General features: G+C 41.7%; 1 protein-coding gene across 1 annotated transcript in view; it reads right to left on the bottom strand.

The window, feature by feature from the left end:
* Nucleotides 1-20,226, bottom strand: part of Mfn1 (mitofusin 1) — a 46,897-nt gene that overhangs the window by 9,437 nt on the left and 17,234 nt on the right. Inside the window, 11 exon segments of the mRNA XM_052732100.1 lie at nt 1,662-1,814; nt 5,639-5,868; nt 6,086-6,188; nt 6,496-6,600; nt 6,778-6,904; nt 8,487-8,608; nt 13,418-13,485; nt 14,724-14,739; nt 14,741-14,878; nt 17,905-18,012; nt 19,618-19,726. Coding sequence (XP_052588060.1) covers nt 1,662-1,814; nt 5,639-5,868; nt 6,086-6,188; nt 6,496-6,600; nt 6,778-6,904; nt 8,487-8,608; nt 13,418-13,485; nt 14,724-14,739; nt 14,741-14,878; nt 17,905-18,012; nt 19,618-19,726 — 1,279 coding nt within the window.

Genomic DNA, 20,226 nt, shown 5'->3' with positions numbered 1-20,226 from the left:
AGCTCCCTCTTGCTCTTTATAAAGATTTTATTTTTATTTTCCATGTGTATGAGTGTTCTGCCTGCATACAGGAAATGTGTACCAGGCGTGTATGTAGTGCCTGTGGAGGCCAGGAGATAGCATCAGAACCCCTGGGACTGGAATTACAAATGGCTAAGCTGCCATGTGGGTGCTGGGAACCAAACAGGGGTCCTCTGGAAGAGAAGCACATCTTAACCATCTCTCCAACCCCAATTTGATATTATCTCCAAAAAAGAAAATTATTTTAGGTTGAATGTTTTGAATACTACAACAGCACACGTACTCTGTTAAGCAAAAAACTGAGCACGACTTACTAATAATCTTTAATACTTAAGACAGCTCCCACTGGTATTCAGAGACAGTCACAGAGGACATCTAGTTTGGTTTCAAAGATCAAACCTAGCTGTAGGTGTAACCAACCATCTTTTTAAATAAGAAACACAGAACTAATGCAAAGAAGAAAGCCAAGAGGTCAGAGCTAAGAGCTAAAACCTTACCCTTCCTCCTGCGGTGGTCCTACCTCTCCGAACCAGAGCTACTTTCTGTGTTAAAGTCTTTATACAGAGTTTCTGTTCTGCCTTCTCATTGGTTGTAAACCCAACCACATGACCGCCTCGTCACAGCCTGTCTGTATAGGCAGGTTTTCTATGATTGGTATTGAAATTAAAGGCATGTGTATCCAATACTGGCTGTATCCCTGAAAACACAGAGACTTACCTAGCTCTGCCTACCAAGTGCTGGGATTACAAACGTACGCCACCACTGCCCTGCTTTCCTATGGCTTGCTGATAGCTCTGACCCCGAGCAATTTTATTTATTAACATACAAATAACATTTTAATACAAATAAAATATCACCATACCTAGCCCTCACAAAAGAATGGCAAGCTCTCTATCAACTTGGATTATGAACCTATCCCCATTGGTACTTTCTTATTATGCCAATATATAAATACCACTTACTTGTGGGCTGTGGTGAGAATAGGTCATTTTATTAAAAGTCAGATAAGGCTAAGAGTATAATTCAGTGGTACAGGGCCTACTTGGCATGTGCAAGGTTCTGGGCACTGCCCTAAGGAAGGCAAACAAGGAGCAAACAGAAACCAACTCAACGGCTGGTAGGAATTCCATCTTAAAATTACAGGTAGGGGTGTAGGTAGGTAGGGGTATGTGCATGCATTCATGTATGTTTAAAGATAAGTTACAGCTGTAAAATCTTAGACACACCGGGCTGTGGTGGCGCACGCCTTTAATCGCAGCACTCAGGAGGCAGAGCCAGGCGGATCTCTGTGAGTTCGAGGTCAGCCTGGTCTACAGAGTGAGATCCAGGACAGGCACCAAAACTACACAGAGAAACCCTGTCTCAAAAAACAAACAAACAAACAAACAAATCTTAGTCACTACTTTTTTGTTGCTGTTGTTTGAGATAGGATTTCTCTCTGTAGCCCTGGCTGTCCTGGAACTCACTCTGTAGACCAGGCTAGCCTAGAGATCCACCTGCCTCTGCCTCCCGAGTGCTGGGATTAAAGGTGTATGCCACCATTCCCAGCTCTTAGTCACTACTTACAACCTACAAATTTTCAGATGCTTGATAGTTCTTGAGAATAGGATAATAACTTTATTAAAAGTACTGTTTCTTACCACTCCCCCAACAACTATGATGCCCATGGAGGTTCTAGATGTGAGGGACGCCAATCCTGTGATCAAGGTGATCATGAGCTCTTCCTGGGCTGCATTATCCGGCGTTGCTGGATTAGGAGGAGCAGTGGGAGTTGAAGCTAGAGATCTAGGGAGCTGATGAATTTAGGAGAAACAAAACAAATTAGTTAAATTTATAAAGTTGTTTTTAAAAATTAAAACAGATTATAGGAGAAAAGATTCCAAAAAATGAGCAGAACACAAATCCATGAAGAAAATAAGAATGCACTAAGAGGTTTTTTTTGTTTTTTTTTGGTGGTGGTGGGAAGGGGTGTTACAGTGTCTGACATGGTTGCCTAGGCTAGCCTGAAATGCCAACTCCAACTCTTCCAGCTTCAGCTATCAACAGCTGAGATTACAAACATGTACCTTCACGAGAACTAGTTTCTATGATGTGAACTAATGATAGAAAGAACAATAAATTTAATAGTAAATCAATAGGAATTAAAATTTGCTTTTTTAGAATAACTTTTCTTATTTTTAATTACGTGTATGTGTGTATGTGGTGTACCCCAAAGATAGAGGTTTTGGATCCCCTGGAATTTACAGGCAATTGTGAGCTGCCTAATGTGTTTGAGAACTCTGAAAAAGCAGTAAGCACTCTTAATCACTGAGCCATCTCTCTAGCTAATTCCATCTCCCAGGAATCAAGACTATTTTTTTTTTAAGAGTTGAAGATATAGCTGGGCGGTGGTGGCGCACACCTTTGATCCCAGCACTCGGGAGGCAGAGGCAGGCGGATCTCTGTGAGTTCAAGGCCAGCCTGGTTTACAGAGCGAGATCCAGGAAAGGCACCAAAACTACACAGAGAAACCCTGTCTCAAAAAAAAAAAAAAAAAGAGTTGAAGATATAGTATAGTAGTAAGACTGTATATTTAGCACATGCAATGCCCTAGCTCAAACACACACACACACACACACACACACACACACACACACACACTAAATCAAAAGCATAATCATTAAAACAAGCAAAAAAGCCAGGTAAATTAAACTTGAAAATTAAAACCTTATCTGTAAAGTAAATTTACATGCAGAAGAGAGAAAGAATCCCTTAAAATTTAATAGTGGCCAACTACTACAACTAAAACATGAATAAAAATATTGCTCAAAAGAGGAACACACCCGGGCAGTGGTGGCACATGCCTTTAATCCCAGCACCTGGGAGGCAGAGGCAGATGGATCTCTGGGTTTGAGGCTAGCCTGGTCTATAGAGTTTCAGGACAACCAGGGCTACACAGAGAAACCCTGTCTCGAAAAACCAGAAAAAAAAATAGAAGAATTCCATTGCATATATAATCTACATTTTCTCTTTATTTTTGTGGGGCATATACTTTATTGAAAACTAAATATTCTTGAGACAGAACATCATACCTTCAATAAAGGCTCTTACGAACTTACACGTAAAACTACATTTTTCTTAATACAGTCTTTTGCTTTGGTCTCATAATAGCTATTGTGAATAGTGCTGCATAGTTGCTTTTGACATGCTGTGAATGTGCATGTATTCTGTTATGTGGCTGTGCATGTGTGCCCTCATGTGGATGTGTGCTTCGCTTCTGGGGGTACTCAAGGTACTGCTAGGCCATGCAGTAACTTGAGGGGAACTTCCTTTTACTAGAATTCTCTCTTCTTCCCCCTCCCTCCTTCCCTCTCGGCCTGGTATGTATGTGTGTGTGTGTGGAAGGTGACCTTGAATGTATAATCTTCTTGCCTTTACCTTCCAAGTTCTGGGACTATAGGTGTGTGCCACCATGCCCTGCTATTTTAGGTGTTTAGACAAGGTCTTACCTTGTAGCCCAGGCTGGGGTCAGACTTAATGACCCTCCTATCTCAGCCTCCTGAGCATTAGCATCACAAGTGAGCATCACACCTGGCATTTATGTTTATTTTTCTGAGACTTTGACAAGTTATTTTCCAAAGTGGTCACATCACTTTCATTCTGTCAGCCAGCACTGTGAAGGCTCTAGTTTTCTAGGTGTGGTTTGCATACTTGTTACTGTCCATCTTATCCTGGTGAGTGTGAACTGGTATCTCATGGTGTGTTTGATTTACACTTCTCTAATGACTGACTGAACACTTTTTCATATGCTTATTAAATAAACCCTTTTTGTTCTTCTTTTGTGGGGGGGAGGATTGAGACAAGGTTTCTCCTTGTAGCCCCGGCTGTCCTGTAACTCACTCTGTAGACCAGGCTGGCCTCAAACTCACAGAGATCCGCTTGTCTCTGCCTCCCAAGTGCTGGGATTACAGGCGTGCGCCACCAACACTGGGCTTGCAATGGAATTCTTTCATCACAAAAAATGATGAAATTCTTTCATCATTGCAGGAAAATGATACAACTGGAGAGAACCATATTACATGAATAAATGGTATGAGAAAGACAAGTACTGGATGTCTTGTCTCATTTGTGGGTCCTGGACAGGACAGGTACACACATCATGTATACACTGGGGATATACAAGGAGAAGCACACTTGTTTAGGAACAAAGGGGGCCAATGGGAGGGGCAGAATGTGAGAACAGAGTGGGCAGTGGAGTACTGAAGGAGGTAAGTAAGAGGCCCAGGAACCTTTAAATGGATATAAATTCATGGGGAGGTACATATAGAAAACTATCTTAAAATTGCTCAGTGGAGCCCACTTAAGCCTAAAATAGCAGTCTCACTCTCACTGTCCCCCACTGACGTGCGACATCATCACCTCTGCAGGTTTCTTGGGCAATGACTTTCTTGCTAAGCCAGCTACCACACTATGGGCCAATGGGTGATGGAGAAGTAAAACGAGTTCTACTTGTTCTAGAAGTACTCCGCCACCTGGAGTGAAGTGCTACAATACTGACACTTGGAGGCTAACCCTTGAAAACATCCTACGTGAGCTATGCCCAGGCACCTGAGACATTATAGGAACTGTCCAGAAGGCAAATCCAAATTGACAAAATTGACTTGTGGTGAACCCACAGATGTGAATGATGGCCTGCTGCTATAAATGGGCAGGAAGAGTCGTTGGAGAACAAAAATGTTGTTTTTTTATAAACAACTTTATTTTTAATTATGTGTGTATGGGGAGGGTATGGACAGGTGTCTACAAAGGCCAGAAGATGGTATCAGATCCCCTGGGGCTGGAGTTACAGATAGTTGTGAACTATCCAGTGTGGGTGCTGGAGACCTAACAGCCCCAACAGAAATACTTTAAGACTAGATTATGGTGATGTTTTTATTTTTATGTTTACTATTTATATGCACATGTGTGTCTGTGTGAATGCACGGCAGGTGTGTGCAGGTGCCTGTAGAGACCAGAAGAGGTCATCAGATCCCTGGAGCTGGAGTTACAGGTTATAAAACACCCACGGTGGGTGCTGAGAAGATACTCAAGTCCTCCGCCAGAGCAAGTGCTTTTAACTGCTGGGCCATCTTTCTAGCCTCTGGGATGGTTTTTACTCCATAAATTTCCTCAAAATTATAGAATTAACAAAATTTAAAGCTTATTCTAATTTATTTGAAGCCTGGAACCAAATTTAAGAATATACAAGTTTCTTGGTCCATAAAGATGGCACTGAGGGTAAAGGCACTTCCTGCAAAGCCCTAGGATCTGAGTTCAATCCCAGAAGCCACATGGTAGAAGCAGAAAACTGACTCCTACATGTTGTCCTCTGACTTCAGCTGTGACACATACATGCCCACAAACATGCACATACATACAAACAAACATGCACACATACACAAATAAGTAAACAGAAAAGACTCAAAATTGAACGTAGAACCATTTACATCATTCATAGTATTAATAGGCAAACAAAACCCAACTCAGATTGCTGAGATAGACATGAGCTCATAAATAGGTAAGTTCGAGTAAGGCAGCTTATTAGAGAAATCTGCATGAGCTACATAAGAGCACCAGCTGGTAGAATCAAGATGCCCACCTGAAAGATGGGCTCTGAGAGCCCAAGCAGCACCCTCTGTGCATTTGTGGAGCCCAGGAATCGATGCACAAGGGAGGACCAGCCCAGGGAAAATCGAAACACAATGTCCTCTTGAAAATCGGAACACAACTTGTGGCAATTGAGATCATAGCTGAGATCAAACTTTTTACAAGGAATTAGTGTATGAAGTTTATTCTGTATACCAGCTGGAAGTAATGGTTTCAAGTTTTCTGGAAAAAGGATGACATTTATTTTAACAAACAGTAGTACATGCTTTACTTTCCAGGCGATGGACCCAAATGAGAACAGCCCTTTATCAAAGAAGCGGGGAGACAGGAGGAGGGGGAAGAAGGGATGGATGGGTGGAGGGAGGGAGGGAGGGAGGGAGGGAGGGAAGGAGGGAGGGAGAGAAACAGGCTACACATGACCCTGTAGATTGAACATTACCGATAATTTCTTGTTGAGATTGAAGCATGGAAGCATTGACTTCATTGGTGCACCGATCAGCCAAATTTCTTCCCATACCATCTTCTATGTGCTTATTTAATTCCTGTCAACAATGATTGCAAATGTCCTTGCTGTTTTTCCATAGGAAGTAGGTAGATTTTAGGAAGACCGATGAAATAACTTTTGGGTGGGTGCTGGCAATTGAACCTGGAGCGCCACAGTTGCTAAGCACACTGAGCTCTGTCCCCAGTTCCTCTGCAATTTGACGTGCCACAGTTTGCATTTATTACCAGAACATCTGTGTAGTGACTGCCAAGAACGCAGTGAAATGGTCGAGCCACTAAACAGACAACCATAGCAGAGAGCAGGAAAGCAGCCCCAGAACAAATGGGTCAACAACTTTAACTTACACTCTTATATACTTTCAGCACACTGGGGGTAGGATGAAACTCAGAACAAAACTCATCAACCAAAACAGACAGTCGACAAATTTCATCTGTCATTGCACAAGAAACCTGAAAACATTAAAAAACTCCAAGTTAAAAATGAAAGTAATTCATAAAAATAAAAAGAGTACCAGCTGCTCAGAACATCCAGTGGAGGGACAAATACTCATTCGAGGGGAGAGACAGCCGGCATTTAGTACTAACACACACTGCTGCTTCCAGACACTGTGACCAGAGCTCCGTTACCTTGTTTGCCACCTCCTCCGTGACTTCCTTGATTTTCTTCTTAACATCCAGTGTTAAGAGGTTCATCTGGTTTCGGATAAAGTCCAGTCTATCAATTTGGTCTTCCCTCTCTTCCAGTGAATAAACCCTATTTTATTATGAAGAGCAATCAATATTTGGGGCATGTTAAAGTCCTAAAGCAACTAATTAAGCAAGGTTATTCATTTATAGCTGGAACCATTAATTAACATGACACAAGAAAAAAGAAATCTTGTATTCAAAGTCTGAAAGGACTACAATTGCATTTCACTTGGCAAGTGCTTCATTGTAGATGGCTTAATATAAATGACCTTGACTCTCCTGAATTACCTGCATCCTAACAAAAGCATAAGGATTCTAAGTCTCCACATGAGAATTAAACAGGAACTCAATGCGATTCAGTTAATAAACAAGTGCAGCAGCAAACAGTACAGTGGGAAGCCAAAAGCTCCTTCTGTTAGCTGTGCACTCTATAAACGAGGTGGTGTGGCCCCAAAGCCCAGACTATCCACTGTTGAACTCCCTGCATCAGGGAAGGACTGTGGACCCCTGAAGGACAGGAAAACCAGCATTACTTTTCAGGACACTGACCTCAAGTCACATCTTAGTGCCATGTCTGGTTCAACGTCCTGTGTTTTAAAAGATGGAGGTCAGTCGATTAGACTGTATCTATTACTTGGTTTGCATCAAGGAGCAGTCAAGCTGGAATGGGCTGCAGCAGGAACACAACACACAGGCTGTGCAGAGACGCTGCAGGGCTGAGACAGACTCAGGTGCGTGGCCTCTGCTGCCACCATTTACACATGATGCTGAATAAGCAGCAAAGTCAAGAACAGGCGGAGATGTGTTACAGGCTGGTGGAGGAGGCGGGGGTCTTCTTAGTGAAAATACGTAATTTCAAAACTTCAATTTTAAGGGCTTTAAAGCCTCAGTAGCCAGAGGGCTTGCAAACCAACCAACCAACCTTCAGTTTTAGCCAGGCTTAAAGGGTAAAGCTTGTAATCCCCGTGTTTGGGAGGCTGAGGCATGAGGAGTGCCAGGGGTTTTAGACCAGACTATCTCAAAAGCATTCTTCAATCTGATCCCATCTTGACTTGATCTTTGATACTTTCTATACTTCCTTCAACCTAATTAAGTTTATTAAGGTTCCACGAGGCCTGATAGTATCTTATTTGTCACACCTAACAACATTTTGCTCTTTGTTCCCAAGTGTGTCAAATTTTATACTTTTTTTTTTTTTTAAAGACATGTACCCTAAGGTGGCCTCAACCCAAGCTCTTCCCACCTTAACCTCACCAGGGCTGGGATTTCAGGTGCGTGCCACATCTGGGGAAGCTGCACTGCTTCAGTACTTTCACATACTATTATAAGTTTACAGAAGGAGGACTGTGAATTGAGCATCAACAGCATCACCTGGTTTGGGATTCTTCATATGACTCTGCTTGAAGACCGGTCTTCCTCTCCCATGAAGTTACTCAACATTTTAAAGTCACAATTCATACACAGCCACCCAAGGAAGGCCACAAAATTAGTAAGCAATCATCTTTAAGTATTCATTTAAAAATACACAAGCAGGCACTAGTAAAATCACAACACTGGTCTTAGTGCCAAAGTATTTCTCGTACCATTTCAAGCCCTAAAGGTCTGACACAATGAAAGTAACATTTGGGCCATAATAAAGGGGTGCCTACCTCTTCTCTGCTGCTGCCACGTTTACTGAGTCCAGTATGTTTTTCACAGTGTCTAGTATCTGTTTAGCTCTGATAGTGTGCTGTTCAAACTTTGTTTTCACTGCTGACTGCGAGATACACTCCTGCGAGGGCCCAAGTCATAACACATTACTGCAATTCCGTCCAAACACTTTCAGGAATTCAAACACAAAAACTTGCTGATTGTAACTTAAACCAAAACAAAAAGGAAAGATGAAAAAAAAATTGCATAATGAAACACAACTTAAAATGACAAAGATTAAGCAAACTGAAGGACTCAAAAGTAAGAAGAGCTATAACAGCAAGTTTATATTTTTGTGCATCCTCACACAGTAATGTGCAGTGGGCTAACGACCAAACAATTACAACAAAAAAGAAACTAACAGATGGCACTGTTCTCAGGGTCACAGGGGGGTCCCATGAGAATTACCTATCTGGCTTCCAGTCATTTACCGTTTTAACCATGTCTGTATTATATAACCAATAAGGTCTGAGTTGGTAAGAATTCTTTGTAGTGTTGTTTTAGAATTCTTATTTTAAAATGATTGATATAACATGATGATATACCTAAGGTTACTGAAAAGAATATCTAACGATTAATATATGAGTGGTTAAAATTATCATTAACCACTTAAATATTTTAAAATACATATAGAAAACCACTTACAGCTATCTCGAAGACCAAGAGTGCGTAGCACAGTGCCAGACCTGAAGGACACTCAGCTTGAAAGTCTCCCCTTCAAGGCAGCTGTAGCTTAAATCAGGCAGTGTCCCTAACAAGTGGACCCTGCCCCACCTTTCTCCTCCTTTTGTTTTGTTTTCATTGGAGGGGGGGAGGGAGAGAGGGAGAGAGGGAGAGAGGGAGAGAGGGAGAGAGGGAGAGAGAGGGAAGGAGGGAGGGAGGGAGGGGAGGGAGAGAGGGAGAGAGGGAGAGAAAGAGAGAGAGGGAAGGAGGGAGGGAGGGAGGGAGAGAGAGAGAGGGAGGGGGGAGGGAGAGAGGGAGAGAGAGAGAGAGAGAGAGAGAGGGAGGGAGGGAGGGAGAGAGGGAGAGAGGGAGAGAGGGAGAGAGAGAGAGAGAGGGAGGGAGGGAGGGAGGGAGGGAGAGAGAGAGAGAGGGAGGGAGGGAGGGAGGGAGGGAGGGAGAGGAGGGCACGTGCGCGTGTGCATATGTGCGTAAAGTAGGTTTCACTTTCTAGCTCATGCTGGCCGCCAACTCACAACAATCCTCCAGCCTCAGCTTCCCATGAATCGCTACTTCTGGTTCTTTGTGTTTGTTTTTAGATCCAGAGGGTTTTTTTGTTGTTGTTGTTTGTTTTGTTTTCTGTTTGTTTGTTTGTTTGTTTGTTTACATAACCCAGGCTCTTGGAACTCTATATAACTCAGGCTGGTCTTAAAATTAACTATCATATCAGCTAGCTGTACCTTTTCTCAGGAAGCTCACTTAAGCACCACTCATCCTTACTAAGCTTCTACTGAGAGCAAGTTGCCTATTACAGTTCTATGAGTCTGAAGCAAAGAATCTCTAAGATACATCCTTCACTAGAACCTATAATCATTACCCAGCTCTGAGCAGCTGGTTTATAAGCTACTGATTTTTAAATGATCCAACTCAGCTTTGATTTTATTTTAAACAACTGCCTTGTAAATGTGCCAAATCAATCTCCACAAAATTAAAACAAAACCATAAAAATAATTTTAAGAGGAAAAAAGGTAAAAGAAATGGTCCTCGATGAAGTCGATCTAGATGTCAGTAATGAAGACCCAGCGCACAGAAGACAGCACAGTGTTAGAGCTGGACTAGACAGAGTGAAGCGGACTCCAAGCTGCCAGGCACGGGAGGTACTGACTCAGTCATGTGACAGTGAGCAAGTACAAAGAAGAAAAGAAGCCTTTCCACTGAGGGTATCTACACTGGGGTTCTCTTCATCTGCAGGGTCTGAAGGAGCACCCCGAGAAAGTCCTTACACACTCCTGAACTAACCAATTTTTGCTGGGAGCACATAAGTGCACACTTTGCAGTTATGTTATCAGTAATTCTATAACTCTGTAAGAGATTAAAAAATACTGACCAAACTGCTCTTAATTCTACCTTGTCAGAACATCCTATAGACTTTCAAATTTAAAAACTGAGAACCAAAATCTCAGAGCACAGATCAATTAGTTTTCTGATTTCTTATTAACATGTAAAGAAGTCAGTTTATTAATAATGTACAATTACAAACACCCGAGAATGCTATTTCAGCATGTGTTAAACTGAAAGTGAAAGACACAATGAACTTACCTCTTACCTAGATGTACCACTCATGGAGATATGCACATATTTTTATACATACATGCACACACATACACTCATTGTTTAAAGAAACAATCTCACTAAATTGTCCAGGATAGCTCTGAAATCCTCCTAACTCAGCCTCCCAAGTAGCTCGGAGTACAGCCATGTGCCCAGCTTTCTTCTTGTACCTTACAGGTCAAACTTCCATGACGTCACTACCAAACACCAGGCCTGTAGTCACACCTGTGCTCTCCAGGACTTGGAGAGCAATGGTGGCAGGACCACCAAGACCCAAGCATTCAAGGCCAGCTTAACGCAGAGACTCAAAATAAAGACAAAACACATCAATACCTGTCTGCAAGAAAGAGACATTCAAGGCCCGCATGATCTACATAAGAAGTTTCAGGCCAACCAGGGCTACACGGGAAACCCTGACTCAAAAGAAAAGGGGGTGGGGGGGGTGGGATTTTCCTAAACAATCACAAATCAATTTTATTTACAATATTTACCACTGGGACAGCACTACTGCTGAACACAGTGCCAATCCAAATTAGGCAGCATCACAGGAATGCCTTTTAAACCATTCACAGACACTTCCTTCCCTCATACACCAAACCTATAAAGAATAGGTAATGGTGAAATACCTGTGCAAAGAAGTCCTTGTAGTAAGACCATCAAATGCAGTTTAAAAAGTAAAAGTTTCACTCCAGTTGGCATTCAAGGCTTGTTTAACTCAGTATCTGTATGTTAAAGATACTTAGCTCCTGAATAAAATGAATCCCATGGCAAAGAGAAAACTGATTATGATGATGATTTGGGAATGGAAAGATAACTCAGCAGTTAAGAGAGATCTGATTCCCAGTACCCATGGCAGATGGCTCACACCACCCTCCAGCTTCGGTCCAGACCCCACACCTCTGTCCTCTTTGGGCACTGTACTAACATATCCACTCACTGCCAATTAGAAATAAATCTTTAGAAAAACATTAAAAGATGATGATGAGCCGGGCGGTGGTGGCGCACGCCTTTAATCCCAGCACTCGGGAGGCAGAGCCAGGCGGATCTCTGTGAGTTCGAGGCCAGCCTGGGCTACCAAGTGAGTTCCAGGAGAGGCACAAAGCTACACAGAGAAACCCTGTCTCGAAAAACCAAAAAAAAAAAAAAAAAAAGATGATGATGAAAAGAGGCTTTATCTACAACAATCAAAAGCCCACAAAGAAAAATAAATTTCATATCGAAAGAGAAAATGCATATAAAAGCCATACAGGCTGGGCAGTGGTGGCACAGGCCTTTAACCCCAGCACTCGGGAGGCAGAGCCAGGCGGATCCCTGTGAGTTCGAGGCCAGCCTGGTCTACAGAGTGAGAGCCAGGACAGGCACCCAAAAAAACACAGAGAAAACCTGTCTCGAAAAAAAAAAATAAAAAAAATAAAAGCCATACTGAGTGATCATCACACACACACACACACACACACACACACACCAAGAAATAATCCAAAAGTTACAAAAAAATCTAAACATCAGAGTTTTAATGATTCCTTTATCAATAAGGAAATGTAAAAAATAATAATTAAAAACGAATTTAGGCTGGGCGGTGGTTACGCACACCTTTAATCCCAGCACTTGGGAGACAGAGGCAGGTAGATCTCTATGCCAGCCTGGTCTACACAGTGAGTTCCAGGACAGCCAGGGCTACAAAGAGAAACCTCGTCTCAAAAAAAAAAAAAAAAACAATCAAAAAGCAAACGGAGCAAGCTATGGGGAGCAAATCAGTAAACAGTGTTTCTCCATGGTCTCTGCTTCAGTTCCTGCCTCCAGGTTCCTGCCCTGACTTCTGTCAGTGACAGAGTTTGACCTGAGAGTTATAAAATGAAACTTAAGCCCTAATTTGCTTTTGAACATGGTATTTTTATCACAGCAACAGAAAACCTCTTCACCCCTCTCTCCTCAGTGCTGCACATACATCAGCCCCTTATACACTGTAGGGGTTCCTACCCAGATTCCTAAATACCAGAGCTGTACCATAATTATTTTTATATTTATTCAATTGTTCAAAACATCTGGCACAAAATGAGAAGTGGCAAAATTAACAAGTGGCAATACAATTTAGAAATGTAAGACAATTTTGTCAAGTAGCATTCTCAATGTTTTTTTTCTTATTTGGTACAACACTCTTCATAAAGATAACGAACAGGCCTCATTTTGCTTTTTTTTAACTCAAGACAGGGTTTCTCTGTGTAGCTTTGGCTGTCCTGGAACTCAGAGATCTGCCTGCTCCTGCCTCCTGAGTGCTGGGATTAGAGGCATGCGCCACCATGCCTGGGAAACATCGTCTGTCCCAACAGTAGTTACTGTTTTGCTCCACAGGTATGAACACAAGAAATAACCATTCACTGCACAACATAAGAAATAGTAAACCATTTTTTCATTTATAAACACATAGACAAATACATCTTTCTCAATTCTTACAGGTCATCCTTTCTGCAGGGCCTTCATTTCTTCAAACCTTTCTCGTTTCACTTCTGTTGTCAGGACTACACTTAATAAGAGCAGAGGTTATTGACAAAGGCAGACAATGAAGATTATAGTCACACTCCGACCAGTGCCATGTATAAGCCAGTAGTAATTAAATCCCTACCTCAAAAGTTTGTTCAAAATTCTGAAACTCTTGTAATCTTGCCTGAAATCCTTCTGCAAGTGCCCCACCTGTAACACAAGCAAAAAGTCTGATTTTATTCTTTGTTTTGCTTCTGTGAGACAAGGTCTCACTATGCAGCCCATGCTACCCAGAACTTGTGGGAATCCTCCTTTTTCAGCTTCCAAATACCTTAGGCTACAGGTGTGAGCCATCATGCCCGACTGAGGCAAAGATTTTTAAATCTACTATAATAATCTCTCTGCACACAGATGCTCCTAGACTGCTCATGGCTGCTGGAAACTACAGACTGTGAAACCCTCTATTACACTAGGTGTGTTAGTTTGCTTTCTCCTATTGCCGCGCTAAACACCATAATCAGAAACAACCTGGGGAGTAAACTCAGCTTGCTTGTTCCCATCACAGTTCATCGTGAAGTTAAGTCAGGGCAGGAACTCTAGGCAGGAACCAAGGCAGATGCCAAAGAAGAGTGCTGCTGTCTGTCTTGCTCTCTATGGCTTACTCATACCACCCAGGACCACCTGCCCATGGTGGCACTGCCCACAGTGGGCTGGCCCTCTCGCTGGCCCTCTCACAGTCACCAATCAAGAAAATGCAGCACAGAGATGCCCACAAGCCAGTCTGACAGAGGCATCATTTCAGTTAAGTTTCCTCTTCCAAAATGTTCCTAGCATGTGTCAAATTGACAGAAATCTAACTAGGACACTACGTTGTACTGTCTACATACATACACAAAGTTTATGCCCTGTTCATCTTAAGTAAGCCTTTAGTATGCAATGAGGACATATCTTTTGAGGTTAGAGGTATGATGGCCTATTAGCACAAATTTCTTTTTGCATCTTCATAATTTCACAGATTTGTTCTTACTGTAGAATTGTAACAAATATGAAGTCAAGCATTTCACCTTTTCACCTAAAGGAAGCACTTTATGATCCCCACTGGGTATGACCATACCGCCTGCACCAGTAGGCATGCTCCACTTGGTTATTCTTCATACAATAAGGGTCTCCAGCACAGCCGTGGAGTAACATGCCAGCTCATAAAACAGCTGGGTACTGTTTTGAATACACTACACAAAAGGAAGCCTCCTGTTGTCTGGGATGATGAGAGAGCTCACCACACTACTCTTGACAATTTGACTTAACATTTGCCATATAATATTACTGCACCACTGTTAAGCACAGGTTACTGAAGCCACAGGTAGCAGAGAACAAGATATGATTTCCAACATGCTGTTTAATTATAATCTACATTTACATTTAAGAAGGAAATAGTAATTATTACATACCACCTTCTGGCATCCCCCTGGGCTTTATGCTTTCGGGAGTTGAGAACTTCCTTGGCTGAAACAAAAAAGATCCGATTCCGAGCTTCCAAAGGACTTACAACTTTGAGCTCTTCTACCAAGAAGTGAAGGCATCTTTCCATGTGCTGTCTTCGCACCTGCAAATAGCACAAGAATTTTAAAATTTAAACAAAACAGAAATAATAATAGCCTTAAACCGCAGGCCCATATAAACTTCAGGTACAGTAACTGTGGTGCTTTGAATGAGAAACATCCAACACAGGCTTGGGAATTTAAATACTTGGTACTCAGTTGGTGGCACTGTTTGAGGAGGTTTGGCCTTGCCAGATGAGGTGTCATGGGGGGTGGGCTTTGAGAACTTAAGGCCCCTCCCCACTCTCAGCTTGTTCTCTCTGCTTCATGCCTGCAGTTCAAGACCTGAACCCTCAGCTTTCTGCTCCAGCCACCAAGACTGCAGCTTGCTCCCCACCATGACAGACTTTTATCCCTCTGAAGCCAGAAGCCCGAATAAACTTTCTTCTATAAGTTGTCATGGTCATACTTTTACAGTGACACAGATTAATTGTTCCTATGTACTTAATAAATGCAGGAAATGTCAGTAAATGAAGTCTGATCCTTGATGGCAGGAACTCTCTATTTAATAATCTTCCTTTTGAACTTCAAATACTACCCAAACATTACAAAACATCACAAACAAGTATTAATGCCTACCTAATTACATGGGAAAATGTAATCAATTTTATATTAAGGGTATAATAAAAACTAATATGTATATTAATAGTAGTGGTAGGCATGCAACACCCAAGAAAATGGGTAACATTTTTAGTTTTTTTACTTAAACTTATTTTCCAAATTGTCTTCAGTGGGGCTGTTAATATCTTTGAAATCAGAAAATAAGCACTACAATAGGAATCTAAAATAAAGCTACTGCATTCATTTTAAATAAAAACATAGTCTAGTTTTCTTCTTAAGAACATGGAAGCTGAACTACCGAAATAGCTCAACATTTAAGAACCCCTGTTGCCCTTTCCAATCCCAACAACCATATCAATCAAGTAGCTCACTACCACTAGTAACTCTAGCTCCAGGGGATCCAATATTCTCTTCTGGCCTCTGTGGGCAACCATGTCCATGTATACATACCCCCACACAAACATATGTACATAAATATATAGAAAAAGAGTCAGGTATAGTGTCAAAAACATGTAATCCCAGCACTTGGGAGGTAGATGTAGGAAGAGTTCAAGGTCTGTCTTAGACTATATAGTGAGCTCAAGGCCAGCCTGAGATATAAAAACTCATGATAGAGGGGAAGAGATGGGGCTGAAGATAGAACTCTGGGAAGACGAGAGGCAGAGAGATACCAGCCAGACACTGAAATTGGACATATGATACAGAGGAGAGGTAACTGAGCCACATGATAGAATGTAGATTAATAAAAATAGGTTAATTTAAATTATAAGAGCTAGTTGGAGAAAAGCCTAAGCTAAAGCCAAGCTTTCATAATTAATAATAAGTCTCCCTGTCATTATTTGTGAGCTGGCAGCCCAAAGGAAAAGTCCAACTACAGAGTACTTACTTTGTATGCATGAAGCCCCGAGTTCAGTCCCCGTACCAGAAAAAGCATAAACCAAAAAAAAAAAAAAAAAAAAAAAAAATTACAAAAAATAATACATCTTAAAAAAAAAAAGAATTTCAAAGCTGGGTGGTGGTGGTGCAGAGGCAGGCAGATCTCTGAGTTCGAGGCCAGCCTGGTCAATAGAGTGAGTTCCAGGACAACCAGGACTACACAGAGAAACCCTGTCTCGGGGAAAATAAAACAAAAACAAAACAAACAAACAAAAATTTCAAAAATAACATGGAAACTAGAGCTGGGATGTAGTTCAGTTACTAGCATGTTTGCCCAGCATACATGAAGCCCTAAGTTCAATTCCCAGCACCATTAATAAAGTGGGTATGGTGGTACATGCAAATAATCACAGTCCTCAGGAGGGTGTGGAAAAGACAGCTGGGAGTTCAAGGCCAGCATGAACTACAGGGTTATACTGTCTCACAACCAAAACAAAACAAATAAATAAAAAGAAACTTAGGCTAAAGAGAAATGCTGAACTAGTGAACTATTCTGTGAGGATGTCCTAATTCTGCAATTCCTGAAGAGTAATGCAAACTGTTTCATCTTTATAAACCACACAACTAAAATCAGAAACATATCAAAGAAAATTAAACAAATACTATTTATACACTGTGATGGTTAATATTGATTAGACAGAGAAGAACCTAGGAGATTTATGACCCACATCTCTCGGTGTCTGTGAGGACGATTCTAAGGAAAGTGGGAAGGCAGCAAGAACAGGCCTATACATTTTCCCATCCACTCTGTTCTGGGCCACCTCGTAGTAAGGGGCTCTTTCTGCGATTCACACACTCACCATGAACTGGTGTCTCAACTATGTTATCATAAAAACAAAAGAAAAATGACCAACTCATAGATCAAAGGCCTTTGGGTGTTTTGTTTTGTTGTCTGAGACAGAATCACACTATATAGCCCTGGCTAGGCTGGAACTCACTTTTTTGACCAGGCTGGCCTCAAACTCAGAGATCTACCTGCCTCTGTCTAGAGCAGTGTTTCTCAACTATGGGTCACAATGCCTTTGGGGTCCTAACACGGCAGCTCCAAACTGGCTGTAGCTCCGGTTCTAGGAGATCCAATGCCCTATGCTAGGTTTCTCTAGCATCAGGCATGGAAGTGAAGCACAAACCTACATGCAGGCAAAACACCCATATGTAAAACAAATGAAACACAAAACCAAGTTTCAAGTTCTGAAAAACCATAGCTTAGTATATCAGGTAGTTATCACAAACCCCTACAGGTTCTCTAAAATCATACTCTTAGTTTTTGTTCTTTTAATTTTCTCAGACAGTCTAGTAGGGCTCAGGCTAGCCTCACACTTACTGCTTACTGCACAGCTCAGGTTGTTTTTTAATTCCTGACCCTTCTGCTTCCATCTCGCAAGTCTGGGATTAAAGTGTGTATCATGAGGCCCAGCTATATCCACATTTTCACAATCACAGAATAACTTCTCATGATGTCCTCTGAGGTCTATTGTTTTCTCAGATAATAATGTACATGACCACAGTTCAAAACAAAGTGGAGAAAACTTACATCCTCCATATATTCTGGCTCCGAGGCAGAAGCATCCCAACGATTATTCAGAATGAAAATGTTTGGCTTGGAGAGCCGCTCATTCACCTTATGGAAAAAATGTTTCTCCTGAAAAATATCAAGAACAACACTTTAAAAAGTATTTACACTTATAACTGAAACCCTTTAACTTAGAAGTCTGAATCATTTAAAGCACGTGATTAGCATCCACTAAGACCCCTATGAGCACTCACCTTGCCCTTGGAAATTGAAACATAAGACCAATAGCTAGTTGAAAATAGGAAACACTTCACAAAGGAAGTAATAGGTACTAATGATGGGCTTGGACATACTGCTAACAGGGTCTCACACAGTCCAGGCTGGCCCTGAACTCATTATATATCGAAGATGGTTCTCCTGACTCTATAGACAAGATTACAGACATGTGATTACAGCCAGCTTAACAGGTATTTCTGAAAGAGTTCAAAAGTGGACAAACCAAGGAAAGAACAGCATCAACAGGATTGAGGGTGTGGCTCAGACAGTGCTTGCCTAACACATGCACAGCCCTGAGTTTGATTGCTAGCACCAAAGAGAAAAACAAATGAGAATAGCATAAACAGAGGCACCAAAGTCAGACTGAGGCTGAGAAATTTGCTCAGTTGTGGGGAGTGAAGGAAGCCTGGGCCTCAGAAACACAGGAAAATGGAAAAGACTCCTCCAGGCTAGGCTCAGGAAAATGGCAAAGCCTTTCTGTGATACACAGGGGGATGCTGACAGTGTGTGTAGAAATGTCGTCTAAAACGGCTTTCTCCCTCTAGATAAAGACTGCTCCTACTAAACACCCTCTTGTTCAGCTGCACGCAATAACCTGCCTCTCTGTTGCACACATGCAATAAAGAAACACACTGACACCGGGGCTGTGGTTTCTCCATCAGAGAAGCCCATCCTCCAATCCTACTCTTTCTGTGCTTCCATCTGAGTGCCTTTCTTCATGACTTTGTCACCTCTAGTCAGCTTCATGCCCAGATGCTGTGCAAGGACGTGGCACTTAGCCATCACCAAATGATGGAGGTCCTCTACAAAATCTCAAACACTTGGGCAGTTTCTCACAGAACGAGGTTACAAGCCGTCCAGCATTACAACAGAAGCCTGGTGTTTGTAATAGTAAGACCTCACTGGTGATCCCTTGGTTATGGTGTAGGGTACTCAGTACTCAGGCACTCACACACTCTTGGTGAATAACCTGTTTTAATAGCATCCATACTAGATATCTAAATTCTGAAAGTTTGTTTGGATTGAATCTGGTCATTTAGGATAAAGAACCTTCCAACCCAGGGTATACACAGATAAGTTTGAGCTACATCAAGCTGGGAAAGGATGAGAATCTAAAGAGAAAAAGCTTTGCTTGATAAGTGTCAGGGAAGCAGGAGGAGAGATGATGTGGATTTTATAAAAGACTCTAAGTGAACATCTCAACAACCGTGGTACCCATGTTCTTCCAGACTAACACACACACAGGGTGAGTGCCAGTTTCATACTTGTATCACTTTAAACCCACAAACACTTACTAGAAGCCAAAGTCACTGAGCCCTAGACTGCTACTGAAACCAGGCAACACTACCTAGGGAAACAAAGGCCCTCAGTTACTTTCTAGCCTGTCACTGGAACTTCCCTCACTTCACAGAACTAAAGTGGATACCACCCAAGCACAGCAGTAAGAATAAATCCTACCGTGTTCATCAGTGTTGATTCTGAGTTTGCAACCAAAACAAAGACATCAGCATCGAGGCAGAACTTATCGATCCAGATATCCAGCTCTGTGGTAACATCTGTACCTGGGCTAATGAGAAGAAGCAAATACTATATCATGTTTGTTAAAAAGTAAAATTTGGGTTACAGATTGAAAAACAAAACAAAAACAAGAAAATTTTCTATCATTTGAGGTCCAAAAGAAAGAAATTCTCTCAGCCATCAATCAGATGTCTAGAAAATTTTAATCCAATGTTTTTGACAAAACAAGCAACATAATCAATACTTCAATCTTTCACATTCTTATGCTGGAAAAGAAGCACCAACAATAAAATAGACTAGACTAACAGCAATAAATTGTTCCAATCAGCTATATCCAGTACAGCTTAGAGATGAAAATACTTAGAAGCACACCTAAAAACAAAAGCAAAAACAAAAACAAAAGTCCCTCTGGAGCTAGGCAGGGTGGTACACACCTTTAATTCCAGCACTCAGAAAGCAAAGGCAGGCAGATCTCTATGAGTTCAAGGCCAGTCTAGTCTACAAAATGAGTTCCAGGCCACCAGAGCTATATAGACTCTGTCTCAAAAG

This window comes from Peromyscus californicus, unplaced genomic scaffold (genome assembly GCF_007827085.1).
Source record: "Peromyscus californicus insignis strain IS unplaced genomic scaffold, ASM782708v3 Scaffold_9__1_contigs__length_137607984, whole genome shotgun sequence".
Lineage (NCBI taxonomy): Eukaryota > Metazoa > Chordata > Mammalia > Rodentia > Cricetidae > Peromyscus > Peromyscus californicus.
This window is presented reverse-complemented; position numbering and strand designations above follow the sequence as displayed.